The 19,422-nt window shown below is 37.1% G+C and overlaps 1 protein-coding gene across 4 annotated transcripts; it reads right to left on the minus strand.

Moving 5' to 3' along the window:
* Positions 1-1,595: 1,595 nt before the first annotated feature.
* Positions 1,596-18,454, minus strand: gprc5c (G protein-coupled receptor, class C, group 5, member C). Of its 4 annotated transcripts, none has more exons than XM_028476339.1 (5): positions 18,274-18,454; positions 15,830-16,822; positions 11,289-11,389; positions 10,259-10,390; positions 1,596-1,692 (listed from the first exon to the last, which is right to left on the minus strand). In XM_028476339.1, the coding sequence occupies exons 2-5, from the start codon at positions 16,812-16,814 to the stop codon at positions 1,657-1,659; spliced, it is 1,254 nt and encodes a 417-aa protein (XP_028332140.1). In that variant the 5' UTR covers positions 16,815-16,822; positions 18,274-18,454; the 3' UTR covers positions 1,596-1,656. The 4 variants fall into 4 exon arrangements, with proteins under 4 accessions (XP_028332140.1, XP_028332141.1, XP_028332139.1 ...); XM_028476340.1 differs by lacking the exon at positions 1,596-1,692 and adding an exon at positions 7,673-8,555; XM_028476338.1 differs by lacking the exon at positions 1,596-1,692 and adding an exon at positions 10,024-10,162 and having other exon boundaries at positions 10,259-10,387.
* Between the last annotated feature and the right edge of the window lie 968 nt (positions 18,455-19,422).

A 19,422-nucleotide genomic window follows, 5' to 3' on the forward strand; every position in this document is an offset into this window, starting at 1 on the left:
GACTATATACTATGGCACAAATAATAATAAACCTTGTGGATAACAGTGGATATTATTCAGATAAATAAATAAATGTGGTTATTACAGATTCATAGAACAATGGACCATCATTTAGCTGACTTTATGGATGGACCCCAAAAATCTCTCCCCTTTATTCCCCTTATAGATGGTCCCCGCTCTCTGGAACCTTTATTTTGGGGGTTGCAGGTTGAAAACTTTGAGAACCACTACTTTAGGAAAAAAAAAGAATGGACTGTGATGTTTGTGAGAATCTGGGTGTAGTGCATGCAGAGAAAGTAAAGTCCTTCCTTTCTTGCAGCTGCTGCAGACTCAGGCAGATTATTTTAGATCCGGCTTGGTTCTTTTAGAGAAGTTTCACATGACCTACGGTGCAGTCGGAGAGCTCCCTCAAGGGCTGTGGGAATTCCCTGAGGCGCTGTGAGGATGAGGAAAGACTTCTGTGAAAAAGAAATCACACTTTGGAAGATGATAATGTGTTGTTTGTGTTGTTTTTGTCCTACAACTGAGTCGATCAGCTCATGATGTGTGCGTGTGTGTGTGTGTGTGTGTGTGTGCTGAATGAACGGTGGGATCTGACACACGGGATCATCAAAACAACTGAAAATACACAAAATGAAAGTAAAAATAAACAAAATCACAAAAATACACAAAATGAAAAAAATACACTATATATATATATATGTTTTTTAAATGTCAAAAATACACAAAATGAAAGAAAAATAAACTAAATGAATCCAAACAAACACAACCCCTTTGTTCTTTCCTGCATAGTAATACGACAACTATTAAAAGTAATTCTATTCAAATTTAAGAATCAATAAGTTTGTCATATACACAGCAGTGCTAAGCAATTCCCTTCACACAACCCATGTAACAACAAACAATTTAGACTAAACTATACAAAAAAAAAAACCTTGAGAGCAAATAGTTTTGTCATTATTGAACAAATATGCAAGGATTGTTAGAAATGTCTCCTTGTCCTTCTGCTGAATGATTTAGAGCAAAAAAAACACACACACACACAACTTTGCGCTCATACCCGTTGCTGTCATGGTTTGACTAGTCATCATGTAATCTAGCGACTGGTGTCTGATTAAATGTGTGCATTTACAGTGTTGTGACCAAACAAATGGCTCAGATTAATTAATGTAAACACAGTTAAAGCCCCGCCTCTGATGTGACTCTTCACCAATCATAATGATCACAAGTTAAAATAATCCTCAAAACAACAAAAAAATACCAAAACAGAAATAAAATGATAACAAAAATACACAAGATGACCACAAAACAACACCAGAAATGTGTTAAGGAGTCTTTTTGGCATAGATTTTGGGTGCAAACACAAGAAATCACAGAAAGAATGAGTAAAAATACTTCTAGAGGACTCCACGTCCCACAATGCAATGTACCAAACGTTTCTGACAATGTCAATAAGAGTGTTTAGAGTGGAAAGATCACCAAATGATCTTTGATGTATTGATCCGAGGGCAACACTATGTCTTTATCTGATAAAATATATTGTCTCTAAAGTCTCAAAATTTGGTCGAGCATGTTCTGATGACTCAGCATCTCTGTGAGGATGTGCTGAGAGCTAAAGCAGCTGGGAGGAGTTTGTCATCACTCAGGTGTATTTCATCAATGTTCTCCTGCAGTCACAGCACACGCTTTGTACTGAAAGCACAAAGAAACACTGTTCACTCTTTCAGGCAGTGGGTCGGACGGCCCTAAAGTTGCTAGGACCACCACGCACCTCCAGTCTTTCAGAGACATCCTTCAATAAATCACAAAAAATAAAATCAAACTGTTTTTCCTCTCAACTTATAGTACATTTATTTATGCTTTTGTTTATTTACTTTGGTGCATGTTTAAGGACATATTTTTGTCTCATTTTGCAGTTTTCCTAACTTTTTATTAGGCATAATTTGGTTTTTAAACATTTTAAACAACCAAAAGTCCATCCTCTGTTGCTGTTTCCTGTGGGGATGAACTGCTGCTGCTCCTGCTGCGACGTAAACAAAGCATCGTCACAGGAAGTGTTTAATTTGACTCGCACAACAACCAGAGCCATATAGCGATGTCAGGGGGAAGCTACAGTAAAACATACATCTGAGAAGCTTGACAGCAGCTATGAACGTGACATACCACTCCACTCAGGTCAAACCTGCTGGTCAATGATTCCTCAGTTTGCAGCCAAGGTCACATGAAGGTCAGGAAAAGAATCCCCCCCTTGTGTTGCAGTGGTGCTCGGGCCCAAACTTTGGCTGTTAATGAGTAATGAAGGATTATTTTTGACCCAACAGACGTCCACGTGAACCTGGTAGAGACTGTCAATGTGTATCAGACGGTGTCGAGCACATATAAGCAATAAATGCACAAAATGAACCTAAAAACATACTAAATGACAGAAAATGAAATCAAAAACCTTATCAAAAGTATTATAAAAACAACTAAATGTGACACTAAAATAACCAAAAAAAATATACATGACTTAATGAAAGAAAAATACGTAGCATGGCAGAAAAATACACAAAACGATTCCAAAAATACACAAACAACAAAATTAGCCAAAATGACTAAAAAATACACAACCTGGCAGACAATTACACAAAATGACAGAGAAAAAAGGCAAAATAAAACTTTAAAAACATACAAAAATACACAAAATGTCTCCAAAAACATACACAACCACAACAAATTTACTCAAAATGACAGAAACATACACTTAATGCCAGAAAAATACACAACATGGCAGAAAAATACACAAAATGATAAAAAAAAAAAAAAAAACACAAAACAGCAAGAAAATGATCCAAAATGACAGGAAAATACACAAAACAACAACAAAAACACACCAAATGACTCCAAACACACACAAATCCTTTGTTCTTTGCTGTATTAATGCATAGATTGGTCATTATTATAAATGAACCTCCTCACTGTGAGGCACAAGTGCTGATCACTATACGTCACCAACAAGATCCAAGACTTTTAATATTGCAAAAAGAATGTTTTCATCTTATCTATAAAGCAATGAATCTCTGCCTGTCTGTGTGTGTGGCTCAAATATCTCTGTGGTTCAGACAGAGCTGAGACTTCCAACATGGCTACTGCTTGGTTCAAGGGTGTGCGACATCTGATTTGTTTAGACTACAATGATACCGTTAATAAATTATTTCATAAAATGGTTTACCGGGAGCGGACAAGGTAGCCTGTGGGAGCACCAGAGCCAATCACTCTGTGGGCAGCGGGGCAGAGGGCGGACGGTGTCCGGCCGGGGCAGCCTGTCTCGGACGGAGGCGCTGTCCACGCATGTGTGTGTGTGTGTATGTTTGATTCAGAATTAAAAATGCATTAGGAATTAGGTGTTTACAAGGTCAGTTTAAAGAGGATTTAACTTTTATTCTGAATGAAATAGGAATTAGAGCTCCCATGTAAACCATCCATGAAAAAGCGACTTAACCTCCCACTTTTCTATAGCAAGACATACTTCCTATGGGCACTGCACTCACTAGTATAAAAAATGGCAGCTCAGAGTTATTTGTTGGACTTTTAATTGTTCCTATAAACATGCTTTGTTGACCCTTTGTTGCAGCTGTACTAAACCGATCAGTCAGGGAGGTAAACAGTGAGAGAAAGAGCTTGTTTGCACTGGTTATCTACTCTACCAATGAGTGCTGTGTTGTAAGTGTATCAGTGACACACACTTTCACGCTGAGTCAACAGACGTCAGCGTTGGAACAGCCAGAGAGACGTCATCAACATAAATCTGTGCTTCACCATCTTCTCTTATTGTTGATGAATCAAATGCGGTTTGTTTACGATCGTGTGGTCGATGCTGCTCGTCGTCATGGAAACCAGTGTGTTATCAACAGGGAGCAGACACTAATTAGTACCAAGTGAATAATCTTTCCACTCCTGATCGGGTTTAGCACGAGACGTTTGTTCTGGTCCTGCTGGTTTTCATCAAATCAGGTGGTTCCAAATTCTTCTCTTTATCACCAATTCAGTGAATTATTCATTTTTGACACATAGAAGTACAAACTATAGCATATTATTATTATAAATAATGTGCCCGAGTTTGTACTTTATGGAAGCAGATTAGGGCCAGAGAAAATAATTTAGGTAAAATCAAGAATAAAGTCAAAATGTCAAGATTAAAGTCAAATTTTCGAGAAAAACAAAAATCAAAACCTCAAAATACAATATTGTGATAAGTTGTGTACCTGAAGTGGTTGAACACAGACATGGGTGATGTAATTTAAAAAGTAGGAACAACTAGTTTAAACTGGCATATAATGGGCATTACAAATTGTGAATGTGGTTAAATTGGCAAAAATAAGTATGAAAAATGGTGAAAAGAGGTTAAAAGTGACAATAATGGGTCAACATATGTGACATTAGGTGGAAAAATGGTGGAAAGGGTTTATAAGTGCTGAAAATGTCGAAAAAGGGCATTGAAATTTGATGGAGAAGTGGCAGAAATGGGAGAAATGTAGCAAAAATGCATTAAAAGGAGCAAAAATATGGGGAGAAAAAGTGATGAAAACTGGTTAAAATATGTCAAGTTTCGAGTAGTTGCAGAAAAATTGTAAAAATAAGCAAAATTGGGCTCAAATTCCTAGTTTATTGTCCCCTCCCAGTGTCTCACGACCCAAAATGGGGTCCTGGCCCTAAGGTTAAGAACCCCTGTTCTACAGGACTGAATGCTCCACCTCTTCCAAACTTCACTGTTTTTTTTTCTTTTAGAACAGATTAAGTTTTTGGCAATCCATCTTCAAAGTCCAGATTACAATGGTGTGTTTATGAGCTAAAAGAGAAATCATCTTTTTGTTATTCATCCCAACTTTGAAGTATAGTTTAACACACATGTCAAACTCAAGGTCTGGGGGCTAAATCTGGGCCTTTAAAGCATCAAATTTGGCCTGTTTGAGAAAGAAAACATGAGACATTTTGTTGCTAATTCAGTTGTAGCTAAATCAGCTTCTCAGACCCTCCAAAAACAAAAGTTCTATTAAAATCCACAATATTTGCAGAGCTCAGTTGAAAAAACTCTCAATTTCTTTTCCAAAATCATGCAAATTTTCCTGAAATTATTCCACAAAATCTCCTCAAATTTGAAAAATCAGGGAAATTTAAGAGAAGATCCTGCAGGGACTGATATACACACATTCTTCATCGAATTGTATATGAATTATACGTGGAAGTGCAAACCAGGGCGTATTAATGTTGAATTTGCTCTTTTTCCCATAAAAAAATCTGTGGCCCATTTAAGGTCAAACTGGTCCATATTCGGTCCTCGAATTAAAATGAGTTTGACGACCCTGATTGGACGCATTCATTGATAGACGGCCACAATCTGCTGTTTGTTGTCATATTGGCCTTTAATTTGACTTTAATTTCTTTTTTTCGACTTTAATCTTATCTTTTTTTTTACTTTAATCTCACCTTATCTTTTTAACTTTAATCTTCATTTGCCAAAAATTATTCTCTCCATCAAAATTGGCCTTAATCCACTTCCATAAAGTACAAACTAGGCACATTATTGTTAAAAATACTGTGTTCCACATCTGGAGGTCAAACCTAAACTCAGGTTTGCTGTTTATTCCCGGATGTTGAAATGGGAACGCTGGTGACAATGGTTATAGAAATGAAATCGTTGCACATGGTGTTGTGTAGGGGACACCTGTAGCCTTCAGCCATAACATTATACACGTGTCAGATGTTCCACAGGCCCAGTATCTTACAGGTTAGGGTATACAGTAGATTCCTCAAAAAGCCTGAGAAACATGGAGCTCATGTAACTTGGAGTGTTTATGAAACCATTCCTTAGGCTTTTTGTGCAAAAGGTTTGTGAATAGTGAAAGAGGTCAACGCTAACATGAGATTATGTGAAAGAATCCTGAGAGAAAACAGACACAGCTGATACATGCTGAACAGTCATAGCAAACTGGTGGTACAGGGGCCACATGCGGCCCTCGGTTTAATATTGTGCGGCTCCCCCAACATAAATATACAAAATGACCCCAAACACAAGAAAAATACAGAAAAATAGAAAATAGAAAAAAAAATGACAAATACAACTGATTAAGACTAAATACATAATAGTGTATACCATTTAGAAAGAAGTTTTTCTTTTTCTTCCCATTTTTCCATTCAGTTTCCTTTTTTTCTGTCTTTTTTCCTATTTCTCTTCCTCTATTTTGCACATTTCTTTCAAGTCCTCAACTACAGTATATTTAGTCTAAATTAAATCTATGGAAAACCCAACATGCGTACCCTGATTTTAGCATTCATCGTTCACAATAAACACGATTAAGAGTTCATTGACACAAAAATGTTTTTATTTTATTTTCATCATTTCATTGATTTCCTTCACATAACGCACCATAAAACAAGCAGAAAGTGACAAATTTCACACACTGGGCCGTTCGTGGAATCTTTGGTTTTAAACAGTAACAATAATTCACCACGTCAGCAGAAACCACCACTATTGTTTTACTTATTTTAGCTGAGATGCTGTAGGTGTAATATGAGAAATCCTAGATGTGAAAGAGTTGTGTATTTTTTAAAGAAATAGTACAAAAATAAATTGAAATACTATGACTAAAATGTCAAGAGTTGGGGGGAAAAACAATAGCAGAAACTACTTCAAACCAAAAACATTCATTTTCAGCAGAAAAAAGTAGTTTTTTGGTGGGTTTAGTTCGTCATTAGGTATACATTATTACAAAATACACTTCTCGACGCAGCCGTTATCATTCCTACAAACATTGTGGAGATGCAGGTCCAACAGAACGCGAGCAACAAGAAAGACAAACAGCTTTTAGACTAAAAATATCACAATAGGATAAAGTCTGTAGGAGAGTCAAATTATATATAAATAAATGAAGGTACTAGGGGTGGGACGATACAATAGAAGATAATGAGCTCTTCATGATAACGCTACGATATTGTTGGAAAGGTAAAAGGACAAAAAAAATTGTGCTGTCAAAATGAACGCATTAATTTAAAATTCGTTAAACACATTTTGTGATTATTTGCATCCGTGAATATTACAATATTTTATTGAACCTATTTCAAAACATATTTTTTTGAAATGTTTATTCTCAAAGTGGTGAGCCTGCACTTTAATATACTGTATAGATCTGGGTTTTCCCTTAAACAGTGCGCTGACACGCTCTGGTGGCAGAAGTTAGAGAGTTAATCAAAGACTATTGAAGACACACAAATCCTGAGGATTAAACCGAAAGTTTACTGATTTACTAATGGCTAACTTCAGCCAGCAGAGCATCAGCCGCACTCTGTTTAAGGGAGAGTAAAGGTCATGAGCTCTTCTTCTCTGCTTCATTGTCTACTACGGAACCACAGAGTTGGAACTGTTGCCCCCTGTGGTCCAAGATTTTTTTGAGTCACAATATTTTATATCCTTTTTCAGTAAACAAGAGGTTTACATCGAGGACTTTAACTTTTCCTGATCAGCATAAGTTGTCATTTTGACTAAAAAAAAGCAGCTAAATGATCTAAAAATCAGGCTGAATGCTTCACTCCGATAGAAAACAATGAAACATTTACAGGCAGTGGGGCCTTGTGACATCATCAATAATAATAATAATAATAAAAAAAAAAACATAATTAAATTAATATGGTGCAAAATAATGCGATTTGTTAAAGTACATTTCAAAAATTTTAGGCGAAACTTATAAACAGTGAAGTGAACAGTGAAGTAAAAAAAACGTGATTAATCGCAATTAATTACAGAAAAATGTGCAACAAACCAGTTAATGTCTAAAAAAAAAAAACTAGAACCGTGTTTTTATTTGACTTTAACTCTGGACATACTTAGCCTAGGTAGAAATATAAAACCAAACCATAGCCAACTCAACGATACATCGTTTGATGTTATAATATCACGATATCGTCCCACCTTTAGTAGCTACGTCATTTTGTTTATAGGCACTTACTTACTTTGGAAGAAACTGATGCAATTATTGATGATTTATTCTATATTTGAGGTCAGTTATTGATGTTGGAGTTGTAACTTCATACTTGTGGACTGACCCATTTATGTAAAAGATGTGCACATTTATTCAAAAACACACGATAAAAGTACTTTTCTGAACAATTCTATTGCGTACAATACAATCCATGGTAGATTAATCCATGATTATAATTATAAATAGCCTTTAAAAACCCCCACAGGTTGATGATGATTGATTAGCATTAGTTGTACCAAATAAAGTGTCTAATCTGTGATTTTCTACATCCAGCATCCAAGCATTAGAAAAACATGCATTTTCTCCCACTGGTTTCACACAGTCCGTCACTGGTTTTTTGTATGTTTGAGTCTAAAATTCACATCTCGGCGTCGCAGAGGCAGTAAATCTTCTGTTTCTCTCAGAGCAAACACCAGCAATGGCTGAGCATCAATAAAGTCAACAACTACCAAATAGGAAGGTGTGAGCTCGAATTTTTATGGTTGGAAAAACGTGAACGTGGGACTTTCACCAGTGAGGAGTCCTGTGCAGAGCGTTCCCCTGCAACACAAAGAAATACTTTTAGTCCATGAACATCTTCAACGCAATTATTAAGTCTCTATTCTAAGGAGCTTTTATTTTCTAATACCATGACGTTTGAAGCTTAAGCTCATAAGTCGATTTGTTTCGCTTTGTGATCACAGTGAACTTTGGAAGCAGTTGCGTTAGCGCCACATGTGGGGGCGCTGTTACTAGAGTAAAGCACATGCAACGGAGGAATTATCAAATAACAAGAAGAATCAATGATATTTATGGCTGTGTTCGAATAGTATGATTAGGATGATGAGCGTTCCCACTGAAGTATACTTCAAAGTTTCCCAAGATGCATTTGGAACCAACAACGACAAAAACCTGAAGCACTCATTTTAGTTCTGGGGGCCAAATACGGAGCGGTTTCATCCCAAGTGTGCCAAGGATTTTAGGAGGCAAAACAAGCACTTTCAACATTAATGTGCCCTACTTTGCACTTCTACGTTTAAACCTGCTATAAACTATATGTCACCAACAATCTCCAAGCAATAAGTGACAGATATCAGTCCCTGCAGGATCTATTCTACACTTAAATTTCCTTCATTTTGTGACAATTTCTGATTGATTTTGGGGAAATTTTGTGGAATACTTTGAGGAAAAATGCTGAATTTTGTAAAAATTGGGAGTTCTTTCAACAATTTGGGATTAAAACTTGTATATACATGAATAAACTGTCAGCTTTGCAAATATTGTGGAGTTTTATTTAATTTGTGTAATTTAAGGAGACTGAAATATCTACAACTGAATGATTTGGTCATTTACACAACAAGTTATGTTTCCTTTATAAAATCTTTACTTTCTTCTGCGGGCCACATTAGATGCTCTAAAGCAGTGTTTCTTAACCAGGGGTACGCGTACCCCTAGGGGTACGTGAGCACATTGCAGGGGGTACGGGAAAAAATGAAGAATTTATTTCCAAGATAATGAAAAATATTCCATCAATAAAACTTGTTTTTAAAGTTTAAATGCCTGTTTAAAGGGGACATATTCAATGAAGCTCCTTTTGTGGTAAATGTCATAAAAGTTCTATATAACACAGGCAGGTTAATTATTTGTTTTGTATTTATTTATTTATATTACTTGTTATTTTTATTTATTCTTTTTTTTTTTTTTCTAATTTCAACTTTATTATTTTTCTTTAATAACAATATAATCATAATATATAAGTATTAATAATACAAACATTTACTATAATCTTATTTCTTATATTTATAGTATATATATATATATATATTTAAAATACTGCCAACTGGTGAATTAACCAAAATCCTGCACAGTTTACATATGATGACGTAGCGCGAAATTTCCAACAAAATCATGAGCCAATCTTGATATATTTATGGTTGCTGCACTTGCTACACATTCATTCAGTAACGTGAGAATGAGAGATATTATCACTAAATATTCATGTGCTGCATTTCTGTGTCAGATTTCCGGGCCTGATTCTAAATAAAGGAGAAAAAGAAAAAACTGTAATCACAGAAAATCAGAGAAGGAAGGAAAGTGAAGACGAGGGTTTGAGAAAGTGAAAATGAAGAAAAGGAGCATCCGGAACAAAGAGCTGATTGATGGAGGACCTGTGGAAGACGTTTCTATGGTTACAGCAGCAGTAGCATCACACACAGGAAAACAAAGAGATGATGACGAAGGGGATCAGGGGGGAGGGGCCTTACATTGTTGGGCGTGTGCATGGCGTTCCCGGTCCCGTTGTGCGTGGACGGTGTGCTGCTCCCACTGTGGGCAGCGGAACCAGTGGACGCCCTGGGAATGGTAATGTTAATGGTCTGATCCTCTGATCCAGGCTGCTGCAGGAAAACAAAAACTTTAGTTTAAGATCTGACATCAAAGCATCAATGCAAACAACACTGATTTCATAGGATTTCAGTTGGTTTTCCTACTTTTAATTAAACACAAACCTGAATGATTAACAACATGGATTTAACTGAAACAAAACAAAAAAAACAAAACAATATTCAGTAAAAAACATTAATTTAATAAAGTAGATTTTTTTACATAAAAAAACAAAAAACAAAGGATTATAAATATTCGAGAAAAAAATTGAGATGATTTAAAGAAAAATACCCAAAACAAAACAATGTGAAAAAAAAATAAATAATGAAAAGCACCAATAACATTCATTTAAAATGATGGGAAAAACAGAGAAACAGGGGCTAAATAAATTCCAAAAAGCACTTACATAAGCAATGTTTTAGAAAAGGAAATTGTAGATTGCTAAAATAAAAATAATTTAAAAACAATAATAATTCAAGAAAATTATAAAACCACATTAACCTCACTTCTCCATAAATATGTCTTTTAAAATGTAAATTCAACCTTGATTTTAAAAGAAAACCTAATTGCCTTAATTCTCAACACTACCAAACGTTCATCTTTTATTTTCTTCCCATGGAAACTATTAAGTTTCTGCATTTCATAAATAAGCACAACCTCTCAAACTAACAAACACCAGGATGTTAATTAAGCGTGGACTTTAATCTCTGCACTTTGAGAGTAAGGTTTTGTGTTCTTCAATTCAGCTTTATTTCAATTCATTTTCTAAAAGCATTGGTATCTAAAGGTTGTTTGTACTTCTTCCGGTTAAATTTGGATGTACAAGTTGTATTCTTTCATTTATCTTCATCCTTTCCATATTGTATTTGCTATCTTTTGTATTGTGTGACACTGTTGTGGGAACAAACTCACATTTCCCACTGATTTAGAGATGAGGGCCAGCTCAGTGGGCTGGTAGACGGAGCTGCGCAGCTGTCCGGTGTATCCGCTGTATGGGGACACGGGTTTGGACCCTGTGACGGACACAGAGGAGACCATTTCAACGTCTCCATAGGATAATAACTATTTCCCCTGCTGGATGAAACTGTTGCCACACCCCCGTCGCCATGGAGACAGAGCAAACACCTAAACCTCACTGGTGGGAATCAGCAGTCAGTGATGCAGCAGGTTACTGTTTAACACGAATGATTCAGATAAATATGTGACAAACACTGTGTCCACATGAAACTTTTTCACACACACACACACACACAGACTCGTCCAGTTTCTCTTCGCATAATCTGAGCACTGAACCTATAACAGGTGTGGCATCACTGCTCAATCATTCACATTAACCTTTGGTTCACAGCCTGAAAACTCAAGTGTTATCTGAATAATATACATTGTTATCCAGGAAGTTTATTATTATTATTTGCTCAGTACATAGTCATGACTAAAGATGTAAATCCTTGTTTTAATCAGAAATAATAACCAAAAATGGTGGAAAACGTGGTGAAATGGGATTTTAAAAACCACAGAAATTGGTTAAAAGTTGCCAATTTGAGTGTCCAAAACGGACAGAAAAAGTGGTAAAAATGGTTCAAAGTGTCAGTGTTGGAACAATTAGTTTAAAATGTCAAATAATGGACGTGACAAGTTGTGAATGTGGTTGAATTGGCAAAAATATGGTAAAAAAAAAAAGAGGTTAAAAGTGACAATAATGGGTCAACATATGCGACATTAGGTGCTTAAAGTGGTGGAAATGGTTTATTATAAGTGCTGAAAATGTCTTGAAATTGGAAAAAATGTGTATGAAAAGGCAATGAAATTTGATGGAAAAGTGGCAGAAATAGAAGTAATGTACCAAAAATGCTACATTTAAACGAGCAAAAATATGGCAAGAAAAAGTGAAATAAAAGTAAAAGTAAAAATATGGCAAATTTGGTGGTTGCAGAAAAAGGGTAAAAATAAGCCAACATGGGCTCAAAATGTTCAAAAAATATTCTTAGTTTCTTGAAGGCATCTGGCGACCCCCTCCCAGTGTCTCGCAACCACTGGGAGGTTGAGAACCCCTACGTTAGGGCATGCAATGGGTCCCGACCCTCCATCCTCGTCAGCGTCAGTGAAAAACAGTGTTTCGGGACATTTTTTTGCCTCCTGCACTTGTGTTTCTTTGGGACGGAAACCTAATCGGCGAGAGGTCACCTGGTGCAAACTGCAAACAGCGAGCCTTTCAGCAGGAAAGGGTTGCAGAAACTTGGCTTGTGTGTAATGTTTCTTGTACCAGAAAATGTTAAAGAAATGCCAGGAGAATATATGGTATTGATTTTGTGAGTTTGTACCCCAGTGAAGCTCTTTTAATGTTGGGGAACATTATTTTGCCTCTTTGTCTGGTTATGACCGGGTTAAGAGTCCCTACCTGTGTTTGGTGCCCCCTGCCTTGTCTGTGTGTAAGTGCAGCAAAGAGATTGTGTAGATTACCCTCTGTCTCCACTAGGGGTTGAACAGACTAGTCAGCTATAAAGTTGTTTCACGACTCTGTCCACGTCGACTAGTCGCAGTACGTGACTTTCGCCCATCAAGCATTTCTCGCTTCTTCCTGGTTTGTGCTCAAACTGCAGCTGGTCGGCAGATACTACAGCTAATATACATGCTAACGTTAGCTGGAGCAGTAAAATGTCTGTGTATTAAGCAGATCTGGAAAACATCAGCAGCACAGAACAGAGGCTTCGTTAGAGAGGGAAGACCACTGTTGTGTTAAAATCTGTGACCCGAAAAAATTTGTGACCGCAGGTGGCGATAGTTCCAACCCTTGCGGCTTCTTGGCGGACATTTACTCCCCCTTAAACATGTTTGTGATTCTTCTCCAGTCTGCATTTACTTCACCCACCGGAGTGTCATGTTTCAGGGGGAGTAAATAGCTCCTTAATAGCTACGAAAATATTTAGCATTCTTCTTCTCTACGCCACAGCGGTCACAGATTTTTTCGGGTCACAGACTTGGCACAACACCGACTTCGGTAAAGGAAGCCGAAGCTACCGTAAAAACAGCCCAAACAAAGTCTAACCGCCCGCTCTGAGGAAGCCTCCGGGCATAACAGTTACCGTAGACTCATAGGCGAAGCAGCAGTGCTCCTGGGTTTACTTAGCTTCTATCGCATGTCCCGTGTCCCAGGGGCTGGCGGTGTGGTGCCAAAATCTGTGACCCGGAACTGTCGCCACCTGCGATCACAGATTATTTTCGGGTCACAGATTTTGGCACAACACCGGCACTCGGCTGCCACTCGGCTGCCACTCGGCTCGACTTCAGCTCTTGGTGACGTCATCGACTAGTCAACGTCGACTCGACTAGTATGCACATAAAGTCGACCTTTGAAATTATGAAATCGTTCAACCCCTAATCTCCCCACATGTGAAGCTCATCTCCTTGATTGCCTTTCCTAGCTATATGAGGAGTGCACTGATTTAATGCTGGCCAAACAACTTTATCAAAACTTGTTAGAAAATTATTTTTAATAATTTTTTGACATGAGACGTGAATTTTAGTCCCAGTGTTAATTGGTTTGCCTTTGTTTGCATCAACTCTATAGCAGACGTGGGCAACATATGGTGTGATTCCGTGCAGCCCCCTCAAAGTAAATGTACAGATTGGCTTCAAAACACACAAAATGACAGAATAATACACAAAAAGACAACAAAAACACAAAATGAATGTAAAATATATAAAATGAAAACAAAAATATGAAAAAGAAAACAAAAACACACAAAACTACATTAAAAAACATACAAAATGAAAGAACAATATATAAGATGACAACAAAAACGCACAAAACCCTTTAGTGCTTGACCCGTTTCTTGTATTAATGATCAATTCTATGTAATATTTGAATATCCAAGTATTTCTTAGTTAATATATTACATAATTAAACTAATTAAACAAAGGAGAGGTATTAAAAACTGATTTGTATTCATTCATATGTCAGTTTAAAACATTTTTCATGTAAGTTTGATGTTTAAAATCTTAAAAATAAAAATCAATGAATAAATTTGCGAACTTGAGATTAATAGATGATGACTTTTCCTTTCGAAAATCATATTTTGAAACCAACTATGGTGCAAAACATTCAGTAACAAAGATCTGTAACTAAACAATAGTGTGTGAGGTTAAAATGAAGGCTTTGCCTGTAGTTTTTACTGTGATTAAATAATCTTAAGGGCTGAATATAGGCACAGGCCTCAGGTTTGACTCGTGTTTAAATAGATTAAAAGGCATCAAAGGGTTTGGATTTCCACACAGGCGTACCTTTAACTGTCAAACAACTGATATGATGTTTTTTATGCTTGAAAGCGCTCCATTCATCCATCAAATTTGCAATGTAAGGTTGGACTCCTTATCTTCGTCTGCTGGTTATTGATACAAGTAGAGAAAAGGCGCCACCGAAAATTAATTTATACCTAAGCTCGGTTTCAATGAGCGTTCGTTAAGGCTGATTCACAGCTGATTCACAGATTAAGCAACATTTTGTTAGAAAAGTGGGAGAGCCAAATGCTTTTGTCTGATTATCTTAGAATAATGACCAATCAGATCAATAATACAGGAAACAATAAAGGATTTGTGGGTCTTTGGTGACATCTTATGTGTTTTTGTTGTATATTTTTGTTGTCATTTAATATCAATTTTCACCCTTTCATTGTGTTTATATTGTCATTTTGGTGCTTTTGTAGTCCTTTTGTGAATTTTACTTTAATACAACAACCAGAGCATTAATACAGGAAACAACAAATGGTCTTGTGTGTTTTTGGAATCATTTTGGATATTTCAGCCAAATTTGATGTATTTCTGGTCAATTGTGTATGTTTTTATTGTCATTTTTATGTGTTTATGGGGACATGTTTCGTAATATTTTTTTTTGTTGTGCTTTTGTGTATTTATTCATTTACTTTGTGAATTTGATTTCTACAATCCAAGCATTAATACAGAAAACAAAGAGTTCTTGGGTGTTTTTAGAATCATTTTATGTTTTTTGGGTCACTTTTGGATGTTTTTATTGTCATTCTTGTCATGTTATGTATTTTATTGTCCTTTTGTGTATTATTCAGTCATTTTGGGTTTTTTTTTTACTCATTTTGTGCGCATACTTTGGGGGCTGCAAAACATTAGACAGAGTGCCGACAGTTTCCTATGTTTGACCTAAAGTATTTTATTTAATGTATTTTTTTTTATCTATGAACTTGTATCTGGTCAACTCCTGGGGTAGCAGAACCTTGAAGACCTACAATAACAGAGACTTTCAGCGGTAGAAGAACCTTGAAGACCTTCAATAACAAAGACTTTTCAGAAGTAGAAGAACCTTGAAGACCAAAAGAGACTTTTAGAAGGTAAAAGAACCTTGAAGACCAACAATAACAGAGACCTTTCATAGGTAGAAGAACTTTGAAGACCAACAATAACAGAAACTTTTCAAAGCTGCATACCTTGGTTGGGCTCATCCATGGAGAACGCCTTGTTTTCCATGTACATGTTCTTGGGTGTCTGCTCCTTGAGGATGGTTTCGTAGCCGACTCCCCGGCTTGGGTACAGCTCCTCTGGGAAGTCCTGCTGGCCCCCATCATCGCTGGTCAAGCAGCAGATCTCAGGAATGGTGTAGAGGATGATGAAGGTCCAGGCGTTGCACAACAAGGCGATGGCCAGAGTCGGGTCGTCCCACGTCGGCCCCCCGTGGCGCCTGTTGCCGTACACGTACATGACGATCCACGCTACCCAAATCCCCACGGACACTAGGTTTGTGAAAAAGATGAAGAGGCCGTACTTCCGCCACTGGGAGTGTTTCCCACACATGACGGCCAGACTGGCCAGAAGCACGGCCAAAATCAGCGTCATCACATAGATCAGTGCCATGGCAAAGTCCTGATTGGCAATGTTGCAGGGCGTGGCCGTGGCTTGGCTGATTTCCGTGGTATTGACAGGCACCAAAGGGTAGCGCGCTACAGTGATGATGAGCCACTCTGTGTTGATGATCACTTCCACGAGCCACAGCCCCAATGCTCCCAAACACAACGCCCAGGCTGGGGGCCCGCTGGCCCGCCTTGCCAGGACGTTCAACCTTACCGCCTGCATCAGGAGGCACGCGAAGCATCCACCAAACAGCACGCCGAACAGGAACCTCCGCGACACGCACGTGGAGAAGTCCTTTTTTACGATAAAGGCGAAGATGAGGCAGAATAACCCGGTGGTGCCGACCAGGAAGAAGGCGTGAAGGGCGACCGAGCTCTTCCGATTGGAGTCTTTGATGAAGGGAAGGCTGGCCAGCAGCGCGATGAAAAGCACAAAAGAGAAGACGACGCCGGCCGCCGCCAATGCCTCCAAGACAATGCCCCACGCAGTACCGAGGTCACACAGGTTGAAGTAGAGCGAGTCCACGTTAGGGCCGCAGCCCTGAGGCGTGGAGTTGGTGGCCATGGTTTCACCTGCGAAGACGGACAATCACAGAAGGTCTGATGAAGATCGGACATGCACAGATTCTTAGAAAGACTGGAGAAAGGCGTCGCTCTACTGACGTCTACTCTACACCCAGGGGAGCAAACATTACACTGGCATGAGTCAACGCGTGTGCACCATATCAGGGTGTTTACAGAGAAATATGTCTGGAATGATCCGAGTTGTTCTAATACGTCTCCGATGGTAATCATTGACAGTATCGCTCCACAAACACTGAGCGTCAGTTTAACAAATCAATGAGGGTAAAGTTTGAATCCCAACGAGAACCAGGTTGTACCCAAAGAAATATGAATGTAATGTAAAAAATTCAGCATTTTCTCTTTGCTCCTTTATCTTTTATCCCATTTGTTGTCAAACTCAAGGCCTGGAGGCCGAATCTGGCCCTTTGGAGCATCCAATTTGGCCCGCAGGAGAAAGTAAAAATGATAGAAAAAACATGAATCATTGTCCAAATGAACCTGGACAATATTTACAGGGGCTCAGTTTTCCCGGTGCTTGTATCGCATGATTGCAGTCATTTTATTGTTAAACAGTTGAAAATAATCAATTTTTTTTGTTTTTTAATACAAAATCCTTCAAATATCACACATTTCCCTTAATTATAGTAGTCACAAAATCTAGGACATTTAAATTGACCGACATCTGTCACTTATTGCTTGAATATTGTTGGTTTCTTACATATTTGGTATTTTATTGTATAAGTAAAAGTGAAAACTAAGGCACAATAATGCAGAAATTACTTGTTTTTCCATTTCAAAATGTCCCAAACGTTACCAAAACATTATTTGTAAAACCTTTAATCATTCCCTGATTGGAGCTAGTTCTGCCATGAAGAGTCACCAGATAAAATAACTACCAGTTCAGCCAGTACACTGACAGCTAAACCTGTCTTTGTACCAGAGCCTTTTCACATTTGAACGCAGGCATAATTATCTGAATTATGACATTTTTACATGTTTGCATTTATTATGGATAAGATTGATTATTCTACAACAGCCGTGTTCAACTACATTTATTTCTGGGGCCACATTTAGCATTTTATTTAAAGAAATAACTTCATTTTTAACATTTTGTGCACTGATTTACCTGCAGTAGTCAGTCACAAACATGTGGAGCTGAAATCTGAGAGGTTTTAACTAAAAATCGATGTTTTTCCGTCATTTTTCTTATTAAAATCAGGCTGTGGGCTGTATGGATGCTATGAAAGGCCACGGACCTGATGTTTCATGTGCTTATGTTGACAACAATTTGAACTGAATATTGTTATTTTTTTTTCTTAAAGTTTCCACAGAATATTATTAGATTGCATTTACATCTGATCTTTGCAGAGAAAGATATCCTTGTAAAGATAATAAACGCACAGTTTTGGGAATTTAAGGCGTGTTTACGGCTGAATGTGAGTGAAAGAGGATCTTCTTACCTGGAGGATTTCAGATTTCTCTCCACCTGCTGCTACAGACGCGCTGGACACAAAGGAGGAAAAAGAGGGAAAAGAACCGCATTAGGAGAGAGAAAAGATCCGCTTTGTGCGCGTTTCTGACGGAGAAAAAGCAGCAAAGTTAGATAATCTTTCACCGTGAACCGCTTCACCCACACCGAGACTCCCCCCCTCCCTCTGACGTCATCATCCGCTCACAACCAGAAAAGAAAATAGATTAAAAAAAATAAATAAATAAATAAATAAATAAATAAAATAAATAATAATAATAATAATAATAATAATAATAATAATAATAATAATAATAATAATAATAATAATAACATTATAGGAAAAATAAAAGGAAGGAAGGAAAAACCAGTGTTATTATGAGAAGAAAAACAAACCTTTCATAACCTTTCACGTTAACATACAGTTCACACTTTAGTTTTTTCTCAGTGATGTTTTACAGAAAGAGATGAATAATTACTTGATAAAACTCTTTAGTTTACATTCTTAAAAAAACGTCATTTTTTCAAACTTTTTTGAACAGTTGTATCACAACAATTCAAACTGAGAAGATTTCACAACATTTATTCCTAAAACTACTAAAACCTATGACTGAGATTTAAATTCCTTTACTGTATTAATATTATAATTAGTAATATCATTTTATTTAAATAAGACTATACCCTTGACTATGCTTTTTGTAAACATATATAAGTTTGGCAATATATGATTACAAATGTATGGTTTTTTTTTTCTTCAAAACGTTTGTATTTATTTTTTGTTTACCTCCACATTCGTACATTACATTCCGAATTATTGATCGTTATAATGTAACTTTACATTCCATTATTAGTTTTTATCATTACATCAGCACTAATATTTGTCTTTGTAAATCACTATTGGATAAAGGTGTGTTTTTTTCCTGTATGTTTGCTCAATACAAGCTTCCATTGTATATAATGTATGCTTTAGTATTTCAATACTGGGACTCATCATTCATCTGCATGTTGTTGCACTATTATGTTTCATCCCCGCCCTGTTGGAATGGATAAAGAATGGAAGAAAAAGTCTGTTTTCTTCTGTTAAAAACTGATCTTTTTTTTGTATCCAGTTTCTCACTGTAACAGATCTGAGAAACTGTGG

The sequence above is a fragment of the Gouania willdenowi genome, chromosome 19 (genome assembly GCF_900634775.1).
Source record: "Gouania willdenowi chromosome 19, fGouWil2.1, whole genome shotgun sequence".
Lineage (NCBI taxonomy): Eukaryota > Metazoa > Chordata > Actinopteri > Blenniiformes > Gobiesocidae > Gouania > Gouania willdenowi.

Coding starts and splice junctions, on each gene's coding strand:
- gprc5c (XM_028476337.1), bottom strand. CDS start 16,814: ATGGCCACCAACTCCACGCCTCAGGGCTGCGGCCCTAACGTGGACTCG. Junction 11,390..15,829: donor CATGGATGAGCCCAACCAAG/GTATGCAGCTTT, acceptor TGTCCGTCACAG/GGTCCAAACCCGTGTCCCCA. Junction 10,163..10,258: donor CCATGCACACGCCCAACAAT/GTAAGGCCCCTC, acceptor CGTCTTCCACAG/GTCCTCCATCAATCAGCTCT.